This window comes from Teleopsis dalmanni, chromosome 2, assembly GCF_002237135.1.
Source record: "Teleopsis dalmanni isolate 2A chromosome 2, ASM223713v2, whole genome shotgun sequence".
Classification (NCBI taxonomy): Eukaryota; Metazoa; Arthropoda; class Insecta; order Diptera; family Diopsidae; genus Teleopsis; species Teleopsis dalmanni.
Genome location: NC_051847.1, coordinates 112216996 through 112230302, shown reverse-complemented (window position 1 = coordinate 112230302; position 13307 = coordinate 112216996). Strand labels below are relative to the sequence as shown.

The 13307-nt window shown below is 31.1% G+C and overlaps 1 protein-coding gene across 3 annotated transcripts in view; it reads right to left on the bottom strand.

Moving 5' to 3' along the window:
- Positions 1 to 451: 451 nt before the first annotated feature.
- The window catches only part of LOC119685312 (A disintegrin and metalloproteinase with thrombospondin motifs 20), a 47321-nt gene continuing 34465 nt past the window's right edge, over positions 452 to 13307 (bottom strand). For 2 of the 3 annotated variants that reach the window (XM_038099558.1, XM_038099557.1), the window contains exons 2-20: positions 8507 to 8771; positions 8252 to 8413; positions 8041 to 8195; positions 7830 to 7961; positions 7177 to 7585; positions 6422 to 6509; positions 6196 to 6345; positions 5977 to 6129; positions 5290 to 5855; positions 5054 to 5233; positions 4784 to 4915; positions 3277 to 3503; positions 2920 to 3200; positions 2646 to 2847; positions 2413 to 2577; positions 2176 to 2352; positions 1743 to 2105; positions 1046 to 1660; positions 454 to 977 (exon numbers count right to left, since the gene is read on the bottom strand). In XM_038099558.1, the coding sequence (XP_037955486.1) occupies positions 882 to 977; positions 1046 to 1660; positions 1743 to 2105; positions 2176 to 2352; positions 2413 to 2577; positions 2646 to 2847; positions 2920 to 3200; positions 3277 to 3503; positions 4784 to 4915; positions 5054 to 5233; positions 5290 to 5855; positions 5977 to 6129; positions 6196 to 6345; positions 6422 to 6509; positions 7177 to 7585; positions 7830 to 7961; positions 8041 to 8195; positions 8252 to 8413; positions 8507 to 8717 (4464 nt within the window). In that variant the 5' untranslated portion in view covers positions 8718 to 8771 and the 3' untranslated portion in view covers positions 454 to 881. Of the gene's footprint in view, positions 978 to 1045; positions 1661 to 1742; positions 2106 to 2175; positions 2353 to 2412; positions 2578 to 2645; positions 2848 to 2919; positions 3201 to 3276; positions 3504 to 4783; positions 4916 to 5053; positions 5234 to 5289; positions 5856 to 5976; positions 6130 to 6195; positions 6346 to 6421; positions 6510 to 7176; positions 7586 to 7829; positions 7962 to 8040; positions 8196 to 8251; positions 8414 to 8506; positions 8772 to 13307 lie in introns of all 3 variants that reach the window. The other variant, XM_038099556.1, reaches the window with a different exon arrangement.

The window sequence follows — 13307 nt, the reverse complement described above, 5'->3', positions numbered from 1 at the left end:
AGCTTGCGGCGTATGCAAAATACTTCGTATAGAAATTTTATTCATAACAAGAAGACTTATAAATGTAAATAAAAGTTTAAAATTGGAAGTATACCAAGGATGTACAGAACTTAGGAAACTATGTTAACACACAAATAAATACTATTAATAATTTTGCACGATATTCTTAATCTAAGTATAGTTAATTTTGAACACAAAACTGTTTCCATTAGTTAACTTGGACTCAATTTTATCAAAAAATGATAAACTTAATTAACAATTAATAAAATGTAATACTCTTGATTTGTTGTGCCTAAAATTTTTCATATATATCAGTATATATCAAATTTACATGATCACGATTCGCCTTATATATAAAATATTTTAATCCGTATTTATTTTTTAATATATATATTTATAAACTGCTAACTATAAGAAAGCTTATATAAAAAAGCTAAGAAAGAAAGCTTCAACTTTTATAAAAAATTGATTGTAAATATTTGTATTACGCTTTTGTCCCAAATTCAGAACATTTAACCTGTACCAAATATTCATGTTTATATGTATATAATTTTATATATAAACAGAACGATTTGCATATTAAAAATAGTTTCAATGAAACAAAGGGTAGTAATTCATAATTCATTGGTCGTATAACAGCTTTACAAATTACTTTTAATGAAAGCGTTTCGGAGTGGTTCACGTGTAGTTTGAGCGATTTACGTTCAACCCACGCTTATTACATAATCTTTTTGAGTTTCTAATTAATTATAATAATATTCATTATGACTCAAGTAGTAAATGCATTATTTTTGTTAATTGGCAACAATATGTAAATTGTTATCAAAAATAGCACCACATGTAGATTTCTTATGAATCGTCTTTCACACATCTTACTATTCTCAGACACTAAGATATAGACCGTATCGCTGAGATATCGAACACCGCCCACAGTAACCGCCGCAAAGTGCACGGCGCATTGTTAATGATTTTTCAAACTACATGCAGAGTACATGTAAAAAAGTTAATTATTATACATACTTTATCTTATATTTTATGTCCTTACCAAATTTGATTCCTTCATTATGACGCTATTCCCAAATCGATCCCACTTAGTGCCCGGTCGTATTCTAAAGCCTGTGTGTTCTAAATTTATTGAGAAATCACCCTGCGGACATTCCATATTTCGATTATAGCAGTCACCTGCTGATCCAAATGCCTGCTGCGTACCAATTGTATTAGCAAATATAAAATCATTCTCTATAACACGTAAGTCTGTAATATTAACACGTATTTTATGAAATGTTGTTCGTCCTGAGTTTATGTTTGTGTCGCGATGTTCACGATGCCTTGACAAGGGTGGGCAAGTATCCGGATCACTTGTTTTATATCCATAATATATTGAGTAATTTTCATTAGGATTAACAGTCACATATTCTTTGGGCGAATTTCTCATGTCGTAACAGTAAATTTGTTTGGATAGCGAGTTAACAAAAATTTCGTATTCACCATCCTGATATATTTGATAAAAGCGTCGTATCTCTTCACAAGATTTTGGTAGACATTCTCGAGGAGGCTTGCATTTTTCTTTAAAAATATTTTCTTTTGTTGGGCACTGTATGCGTCTTTTCGATGAATCATAACAAAGGTTTCGACGTCGACGTATACCCTGACAATTGCACTTTAAAGATAGAAAAATTTAAATGAAATGGTGAACATAAAACGTAACGCAATTAAAATATAAACTACATAGAAATATATACCTTAGATATAATTTTTAATTCTTTTCTGATACAATTATTACACATTTTTTTAGAAGGCGGCCTTTTTGTCGCATCACAGTATTTGTAAGTTATAGGATTTCCTAAAGATGATTCGCAGTAAACAGATCGCGATTGATACTCTTCGCTACAATCTGCTGGACATTGAGTCCAATTTGATGTAGACCACTTGCAACTAACCTTGCACGGCTTTGTACGACGTTTTGGTGTAGGTTTTCTTAAACTTTTACAATATGAATTATCAATAATGATACGTTTCCGCTGATCTCCTTTCACGTCTGGTCTATAAACGCGAGCGCAATGCATTTCCTTAACTCGGGTTCCATTTCCGCAATCCACCGAACACTAACAGTTATTCAATTAATTTAAATATGGTTATTCATTATATCTAAATTATAACAATTAAGGAAATTACCTTGGACCAATTAGACACGTATTTAATATTGCAACATTTTCGTCTAGAAAATGGCCGTTTATCTTCAGGACAGCCGCTAGGATTTATGCAAATTACAGTACGGTTTTTTTCGCACTGCTCGTTACATGGACCCCATTCACTATATCGCCAATAAATTGGTACTAAGCTTGAATGTGTCTATAAATTTAACTAAATATTGTGAAAATCAAAAAAAAAAATTTTAATGATAAATATTACCGCGTATTCCTCATAATCTGGACAACGTTGTGGATTACATGACTTTATTAATGCATCATTCCATTTTTTTTTAATTGGGTTGCAAAGTGTATCATTTACTCTGGTTTCATTGAGAAAACAAGCCACATTACGAGTTTGACTGCCACTTCCACATGATTTTGAGCACTGTTTTATTAAGAAGTATTAATAAGAAATTTATATATAATTTATCAAAATAAATCAAATATATTTACTGTTGTCCAGTCGGTGTAATTCCAACAGCCTTCGTGGCATGGCTCATGTTGAATAACTTCATATTTTGACTTACAAAACGATAAGTCAACGATATTCGAACGATTAATATCAGTAAAAGTTTGAATGCAGTGATAGATCCGTTCACGAGTCCCTCTTATTCCACATGTAGCTGAGCATTCCGAAATACTTGTCAGATTTAAACTGCAAACACAAATAAAATTATATTAAGTCTAATTTTAGCCACAAATTATCTAAGGATCTAAGGCCACACACTTAAGCACACAATCCGAATTACAATTTCTGTACTCCGTTGCTGGTTTCGATATTTCATCGCAATATTGTGGTGCAACTTTAAGAGCTACTGTCGTGCTAATGCAAACAGGTAAACGATGTTGCCTTCCTTCGCATAGAGCATCACAGTTGCTCCATTGTTGCATTTCCCAACGATAAATCTCCACCTGCGGTTCACTATATCTGGGTTTCTCCATCGTGTATGTGTAAGTTACAAGTAAGGAGTCGTTACTTAGTTCGGCATTTGTTAAAATTGATATAATCTATGAAAGATTTTCAATAGTTAGTTTAAAATTGATTGCGTTTAAATTATTAAAAAAAGATAAGGGATATGATTACCTCTACTATCAAATCACGTTTCAGTTTAAGGGAGTACGTGGTATTCACTCTTTCGACTTTATTTGCGGATCCATTGTATTCAATGGTTACACCAGCATAGAAGCTTACAATACGATAAGTCGGTATAACACTGTTGCCACTTAATAAAGAATTACCTTCGTCATCCCTTAGTACGATATACGTCATGTTTTGATCTTCTGGTTGAGTTACAACAATATTGGACGCTCCTTAAAGGAAATAAATGGAGTATTTAAAATTGGGAACAATATTCAGATAGAGATTTATTGTTACATTTTATGCATTTTGAAAATGATTTCTAGTTTCATGAGACGAAAATATCATATGCCGTATATTCAGTTTCATACAAGTTATAGTCGTTTACAAAGTTTTGTTATCGAATTCTACCATATATAATAACCTATTAGTTTTATTATCCCAAGAAATTGAAAATCTCAAAATATCAAATGTTGTGACTACTTATTACATGCATAAAATGTGTTGTGACTACTTGTTACATGCACTTAAGTTCATTGCGGTTAGGGAGATTAATCTGGGGATTTCGGTTCTTTGAGATTTCCCGAAAATATCAAGATAAGCGAATGTAGGTAATTCAGGATTCTATTCGTTATGGAGTTATGGAAGCTATAAGTGGTGAAGCGGAGAAGTACTTTTCATCTCAATACTATATATATATATATATATATATATATAATATATATATATATATATATATATATATTTATATATTTCTTTTTTATAAAGTATATTACAAAGTTTGATGTAGACTTGAATTATTGCCTTAAATGATTAGTACGAATATGTGAACATTCATAAAAAACTAAAGAAGTTTTCTATACGAGCACTGGCTCGTGTAATTTATAAATTTTTTTATTGCTATTAAATAATTCAAATATTTCAAATAGTTATATATCATTTTATTTTGAAAGCGTTTTACAGAGCGTATGTTACAAAATTTCCCCAAAAAAGAAATAAATTCTCAATTTGGAATTCAAACACTCAAAATTTTCAGAAATAAAGTTATCATTATCATTACCGATTAGCATTACATATTTATCATTTGAATATTTATCATTGCCAATCAATATACCTGACACAGTCACTTTATGTGTTGTACGAAGGTTAATCCCAAATTTCCAAACGCAAAGCGTTCGGCCGAATAAGGCCTAAATGCAATTCCATAAACACTTGATCGATTTAAATGAAATAAACTAGATGGCTTAGATTCAGAACTGTTGAAACGTAAATTTACTATTATATTCCGGAGACCAAAGCAAAAAATTGAAAAAGAGCATTTAGAAATGTAACCGAGTTTTGGGAAAGGTAAAAATTGTATTGAGATGGGAAGAAGCCTAAGAAGAAGCCTGCTTTTTTCGATGATAGAGCATGTTGCCGATTGACTACCTCGGGATAAGCCACACAATAATTGTAATATACAATGAAATATTAATAGTAATATTAATCTAATATTATTGTTTTCATAAAGTACCTTTTGGTATTGTTGTGACATAATAAAAATGTGAATTTTTTTTTGGTTGTAGTTTATGCAGATCAGACACATAAAAATTTCCGGTATAATCCTCACATGTATCATTATTTCCTTCACATACGCCACATTTATCTACGAATGTAAAAAAATTTAATTAATTTTAAACGCGCAACCACACTTTTGACAAAATATGTTCGCAAGTGAACTAAGTAAACAAAGCACACTGATATAATAGATAAAAAGAAATAAGTTTCTCAAAATTATATTTACCTAGTTTGGCGAGCGAATTAAGTTCATTGTCGCAACCTGCTGGACGGCAAATGCCATTTACACACTTATCAAAACTGTCAAAGGAACATGTTGTTCCGTCTTTTACCTTATCAGAAAGTTGAAAGTATGCACTATTGTCTTCGAGACGGCAAAACAGTTTGCATTTATCCTTTAAAGAAACTAAATATAACCCACTAAATTATTAAACAAAACATAGGTGTTCAGTATAAGCTTACGCCCATATTTGGGTATCCATTTTGCTGGTGTTCTAACACCTTTGATACTCAAATCTCGTCCATTCATATCGTAACATTGCTGTTCTCGTGAGTCCATAGAACCGGGAGGACAACTTTGTGCATTACATGAGCGGTACTTTTTACGACTACCGGCGCAATACTTCCCCCCATTTCTGGGAAGTGGATTATTGCACTCACGTTGAGATTCTTGCACTCCCCCTCCACATGTTAAACTACATGGTGTAAATGAACTCCAATGACCCCATCCTCCATTAACAACTTGTAGCGTATTTCCCTCACGAGAAACGCATTCACCTTTTTGGCACCAATAACGATTGTTTCGGCACGGAGTACCATCAGCCCATGGTAAATTACTTGAATAATAACTCCCTTTAAAGATGCACCACAATTGCTTGCATTCATCTCCTCTATTTGTAAATACATAGTCTCTGCCGTCTATTAACTGACATTGCTGATCCAATGAATATATCTCACCAGGTAATTTGGTGTTGTAATTTTTAATTGATACGGTACGTGTATCCTCTAAACATGATGTATCTTCTTTTCTTTTTGGTTGTGGTGATAAGCGTAGAATATAACATAACAATACCAAATAAAATGAACATAAAAATTATTTAATTAGGTAACTGTTTAGTATAATATTTGACAAAGGAAGTTTAGACTTACTCTAGAAATTCTGATACATAATAACGTGAACAATCCGACCAGGACCAAGGGTGAATATCTTTACCCATCACACTTGACATAATATGCTTTCTTTTTGTTCCCAGCTTATTGAACATTTTGCAACGATCGTCATCATCATGCGGCATATTTAAACTGTAAAATGGATATTAAACATATTTTAGTTATCATGCATTAAGATTTTGTTACATATGATCGTACATATGACCTAGTTCATGTGCAATGGTAAAAGCAGCTGGTAATCCATTGTCCTGTACAATTGAGCAGGAGTGCCGCTTACAAACAGTACCCAACTCAGCTAAACCCAGGGTGTCACACATCGCTGCACGTTCATTGCGACATATCTGATTTCTGGCAATAGAAAAAATATAAAAAAGGAAACAGTGAGAAATTCTGTTGGGTCAATTCTAAATAAGAAAAACTTTACCGGGTTATTAGCATTGCTGTATCGTAATGATATTTGCCGTTTGAAAGGAAATGACAAAAGCTCTTTAGCAACGCAGAAGCAGAAGTAGCTAAAATTTGAAATAAACTCTTAAAATTAGAAGTTATTTGATAGCATATATTGTATAAATGTCATTTCGTAACTTGTTGAAGTCTTGCTATTCCAAATAAGAGTAAATTTTTTAAATAAATAAATATTTTTTATTTTTCATTTTTAAATATTTTCCATTTTGTTTATGCAATCTAGCACTCAAAGATGTACAGATCATATGAAAACTTCTAAATGTTGCATTTACAAGATTTATTTTATGTTCGCGTTTCTTTTAATTTTTTTCTTCTAAATGGTGGATTAACTATTCAACTGGTACTACCCAGTCATATACACTGAAAAACACTGAAAAACAGTGTATATGACATACATACATATATCATATACCCGTATTTATGATTAAAGCTTTCTTTTCCGTTTTCAGTCAAAATATTTGATTTTTCATTTAATAGGAAAAAGGAATATAAAAACTGTTAAAAATATAAAATAAGATAGGTTCTATATAATGTTGAGTTTATCAAGTGTTTAAAAAAGTAGAATATTGAAGTGTTTGATAAAATACATTATAAAAAACTGTTTACATGCTATGAAGCTAGTTGTTTTGAATTAATATAACATATAACTTTAATATAACATAATATATACATACAAATAATTGTAATAATTGTAATATTGAATATTCAACTTACTTTTCATTCTCATCAAATCATCTTGTATTATCAGAATCTTGGCAACTGATATGTAAATGGAATTACCTATACTTGCATCCGAAAATATATTAGATACTATTGATATTAAGGTTAAAATATATGAATGTAAGTCTTCTTTGTGGAACTCGTTCATAGAGCGATCAACTGCAATTAATACTTCCATTGTAAATAAGTTTCGATCAACATAGTTTCGTTTTTTGCGTAACCGCGTTTTGTTAATGTGTTGCTCTAACACTCCTAAATCCATGTCAAGATTACCGGAGACAGCATGTCTACCGTTCCGACTTGAATGTCGCCACACTTTGTGTACAATGTCTGCCGAATCGTCATTCGTTTGGTTGACCGGTTGAATCAGTAACGTACCAAAACTTGTTTTTATGTAACCAGTCTGTGAATAGAATTAAATGTATTCAGTATTCATATACTTCTAAAGACTTGTTTTGCTAATTTACACATATTATGTATGTAAGTTTTAGCAATGAAATTAATCTAATTAAGATTTTTTTTACAATTATAATTCATTGATTCGGTCTATTTTTTTATGCATTTAATCGATTCTTGCAATTTAAACCGTAAGATCGTGAAATATGTATGAATCGCGATGGCAAGAGAATAATATTAGTGAAGCCTACCATGCCATGGCACAATGAAACAGCCACTGTTGATTGGATGTCATCTTGTATAACACCTTTATAGTAGCAGCCAAGATAATGCTCCTCTCCTTCTTCTTCTTCTTCAGTTCTATTATTTAAAATACGTATTACCTGAAAATCAAGAAAATCAAGAAAATCTTGCATTTAAATTTTTTTCAACATTAAAAATATGTAAATTGCATTAACATACTCTAAATGTTTTCGGAGGAATAAAAGAGGTATCCTGATGTAAAAGCATGTGAAATTTACGACCAAATGCATTAAATATATATTCGGGATGTGGATCCCAAATCTGACTAGATTTGCTTCGAAATGTGCCCGTTTTGCTAAATGCAGAATAGTTATCTAAGAATGAAATTATATTTAATTTATTTTTAAGGAATTTCAAATTGCATGCTGACCTTTTGTTTTTAAATTTTTATTATAATTATGTTTCCGTTTCGATTCATACAACATATCATCTGCATTCAAACCGACATTATCTACTTTTGTTAGTGTCACATAATCACTTATAAAGTTATCCGGAATGCTATTATTAATTTCATCTATATCATTTTCTATATCTATTTTTTCATATAAGTAATTTCAGAAAATTTAAAACAAATCTTTTCAATTAGTTTCTGATTTATTGTAATTAAGTTAAAGTGTATGCATACCCTCATTTGTCCAATCCACATCGCTTATTAGCGAGTGATTCATGAAATCCGAGTAATTGATTTCTGAGTAATCGGGTTGTATTTTTCGCAAAATTTGCTTATCGTTTTTAGTTTTACTACCTGGTAGTATAAACACATAAACAAGGAAACAAACTAGTGCCACTATGCAAGCCGCTTTTATGTATCTACTTATATTTTTTTGCTCAGACATATCTTTGCATTTGTTTTTGAAGAACCACCACTCAAACCTTTTTTTAAGCACCAGCTAAAAAGAGAAACATATACAAATATATATTTTAATGGATTATATTTGTTTTTAAAGTATATTATAGCTTATCTACTAATCATTTTATTGATCAACTCATCGTATTATAGTATCATCGTATGAACTGTTAAACTACCAATTTTAATATAATCTAGATCGACCGATCAATTATACTCATTACCGCATACTAAAGAGTAATGAGTTCAATCCTCTTAGTTAGAACTAATCAGGATATACATATATACTCTAAAATGTTTAAGTCAGTCAAAAATAAAAACAGTTATCCAAAATAATATAAAATTATGGTTCTTGTGTTTGCGGTCAATCAGTTTGCGTTTGTGTCAATAAACTCTTTTCATATTTAAAATTACTGTTAAATTTAAATATAAATTTTTCCAATAAATATTTAAAATTTTGAAGACTTTTGTTTTGCACATATCTCAGAGAGTAATTGACTAAGATTAATTAAGATTTCATTTTATTGTCTTATTTACAAAATATGGGTTATCGTGAGTCTGATACAAGTATGTAAGTTTTTACATACAGAAAGTAACAGTACTCTCTCCATTGTGAGCCTTAGTCTCTAATATATTTTGATCAATTTCTAATTTTTGGTTTTAATTATTTTACTTATGCAAAAGTTCCATCTGAAAGCAAACAATTATTATAGTACTTTGAAGAAATAAGTATCATGTAAACGTGCCTAAAAATGAAAAGCAAATATTGTAGAAGAATATGATGAGACTGTTTTGCACATTGTCAGCACATTGATAATAATATAAAGACATATGGTATTGTAAAATAATAAACATTGGTCTATACATTGGTCTATAAGTTCAAGACGGAAGTGTGCCTTCGAAACGAAATTAAATTTACTCCTACGCGAGTTTAAATTCCAAATGATAGAAGAACAACACAACAACACAACAACACAAGTTCTGCGTCCCAAGTATGTTCTCCCTGCTTAGAGTTTCATTAAAACGCTCATGGAACACGTTTTTGCAATAATTTTGAACGGCTACATTTCTGATGCATGTAAAAATGCATCTCAAATAACTCACGTAGTATTAAGGAAGAGTGTGAACTACGGGTACTGCATTCTTATGCTTTTTCCATTAAAAATTTCCAAGCATCAACCGCACAACCCAGTTGAGCTCACAACCCAGTTGTGCTCTTAAAGGCACTTCTTACAAAGCACATCTGTCAATTAACATTTTTGAGCTATATTTTAAAAATATTAAATACTTTAGATACTGGTTATGAGTTTTAGCGAAAAATTGAAATACTCGTACATATCAAATTTATGAGAACGCAGCTTTTCCAAACTTGTTTTTTCATTTCGAAAAACTTTGAAATTTGGCATCGTCGAATTTTAACAAAACTTGTTTTTTTGTTTTTTGTGTATTCGAAATGTTTTTACAGTCTCGTATTTTCATTAAATGATGTGTTTTAATATTACATTCTAGACTCGGAAACAAAATTTCCGTATTTATCAATTCTGTCTAACTCTTTATCGACAATAGGTCTACTTGCCATGTTATGCAGAAAGTCATTGGCAGGTCAAAACTGAAATTGTTTTTATGAGAGTGAGAAAAAAAATGTTAGTTTAAATTTGGTCATGGTGATAAGGCTTTGTGTACTTCATCACATTGGTCAATTTGTTTTTGGGAGCAAATTACTACAATTGTCATACATTTTGGGGAAAACATGCCAGGAACCACTGGCATTATTTTATAACAGCTAATAATCAAATTCTCATACTTTCGGATTTGAAAGAAAGCCATATAACATAATTTTGTAAGTATTGTTAACAATTATTATACAATAACATAATAATAAATTGACATTTTTATATCTTCCATGAGTACCCAAACACAGCGTAAAACTGCCATGACCATTCGTCATATGAATATCTACATAACAGGCCCCTAACATGAACTTTAGATTCAGTTCAAAATTTTTCACATCAAATCAAATGAAATTAATTTGATTTGGCGATAATTTGCTCTTTTGGGAACTATACTTGAATTTTCTCGACAAGAGAAGAGAGAAAGAGAGCGGTTAAGAAAGAGAGGAGAGTTAGGAATTGAAAGCACGGTTGCCACTTATGGTACTTTAGTACCAAAATTGGTACTTTTTTTTTTATTTTTTTCGTTTGGTACTCATGTTTAAAAAAATGGTACATTTCTGACGACCCAACTTTATTGTGGATATTTCCAATTAATTTTTTTTATAAATGCAACTTTGCTCTATTTTATATTTTTTTCATTTATAACACTATGAAAAACACAGAACGAGAAAACAAAAAGGTCCAAAAAAATTTTGGACCTTTTTTTACAGAAATGGTACCTTTTTAAACCAATTTTGGTACAGAAAAAAATTTTCAAGTGGCAACCGTGATTGTATATGTGTATGTTGTTTTTAAACTCTCTTACAATCGTCTGGATCGAGAAAACACAATTAAGCATAAATTGTTTTCACTTGAAATCTTTTGAAATAATTTATTGTTTTAATAATCAATTATTCAATTATTTTTAATAATAATTTTATTTTCTAACGAGCTAACTGGTTGGAAGTTTAAATTTTTGTTTTTCCTTTGTGGTTACTAGCATTATACCAGGATTATTGAAGTAATCTTCCAATTATGCACTATTGAATTCGTTGCTTTGACTGCCTTGGAATGTGAATGCACAGATAAGTATTCTTTTGAGAAAAGGTTTAGGTTTAAATTTAAGTTTAAGTTTTCAATATATAATTCTTCTTCTTTAATTGTTTATTCAAAAATTGAATGTTATACAATCATATAAATTACAATATGTTAGAAATATCGTTTTTGAAGTTCTCTCTGTCTGTAGCAGTATGTGTCAAGTCTTCAATCGTTCTTAACTCAGTCCAGTGTCGGATGTTCCTCAACCAAGACATTTGTTTTCTTCCCACGCCGCGTTTGCCTTCGATTCTGCCTTTCACAATCAGTTGCAGCAATTCATATTTTGGACCTCGGTTGATATGACCAAAATAACTCGTTTTTCTTATTTTGATGATTTTTAGGAGTTTTTTATCTTTTTTTTTAATCTGGTTAGAACTTCTTCGTTTGAAACGTTGTCCGTCCAAGAAATCTTTAGAATACGCCTGTAGCACCACATTTCAAACGTTTCGATTTTGTTCATTGTTTGAATTTTTAAAGTCCAAGATTCCAAGCCATATAGAGAATGGACCAGACTTATCATTTAACGTAGCGAATACGTAAGTTGATGCTGACATTGCTATTGCATGTCAGAGTTTCTAGCCATCTCTATTTGACGTTTGATTTCTTAATCTGATGTCCACTCTTCATTTAGCCCGCAACCAAGGTATTTAAACTAAGCTACTCGTTCAATAGCTTTAGTTCCAATTTTAATGGAAGCATCGTTGTATGGTAGTCGTTTTTACTGATAATCATGTACTTGATTTTTTCAATATTCATGGATTGGCCAAAATCTCTACTCTTCTCATTAACTTTTTCAAAAAGAAGTTGAAGATCGTTTATACTATATGTTATATGTTTTATAAGCTGTAAGCTATATGTTTTATACTATATTATATGTCTTATAAGCCTATATTCACTGCATTTTCTAGTGGTTTTGGATTTAGGTATTGCAATGAATGTAGATTTCAGCCAATCTTGAGGATATACACCACTGTCGTAAATACCATTGAAATACCATTCTAGCACAGCTAGGTTTTTGTTGTCTAAAAGCTTGATGATTTCTGTTGGTATTTCATCTGGACCAACTGCTCCTTGTTGTTAGATGATTTGATGGCTTTTTAGATCTCATCTTTGTTTATTGACCATAGTTCTTGATGGTGATCGTTAATGGTGGTGCTCTTGGTGTTATCTTCAAATAACTTATTGATAAATTTCTCCCAGATATTTGACTTTTCATGGGCATCAATTACCAGCTTGCAATTGTTATCAAATAACAAGCCTTTGTTCTTTTTCCGTCTACACCCCAGATGCTAATTTAATTTTTTTGTGTAAATTGAAGTCATCGTGTAAGTTTTGCAGTCTTTCTATTTCGCTACATTCTTGTTCCAGCCAGTTGGTCTTTGCTTGACTAATTTAAGATCTGATAGTTCTTTTGAGATCTCTATATTTGTTGTAATTTTTGTTCTTATAGGATCGTGTCTCATTCATTAGTTCTAAAATCTCTTCAGTCATCCATATTGCTTTAGCTTGATGTTCTTTAGTAGGCAGATTGTTTGGTGCATTTGCAAGGATTTCTGCAGTTTGATTCCAAATCTCCAAGTAGTTTGTGTTTTGGTGATCTATGTTAGCAAGTTTGATGTTAATTTCATCAGAGATATTATGGCTGGATGTAGTATTTTACAGTTGTTCCAAATCGAATCTTCTAGCAGCCTTCCGTTTTATAGATATTGTAATTTTGATTCTAATCTTTGCCTTAAACAGGTTTTGGTCTGACAAAACGTCAGCTCCTGTGTAGGTGCTTGTTCTGATGACTGATGATGCGAATCTTTTGCTTATCTGTATAAAGTCGA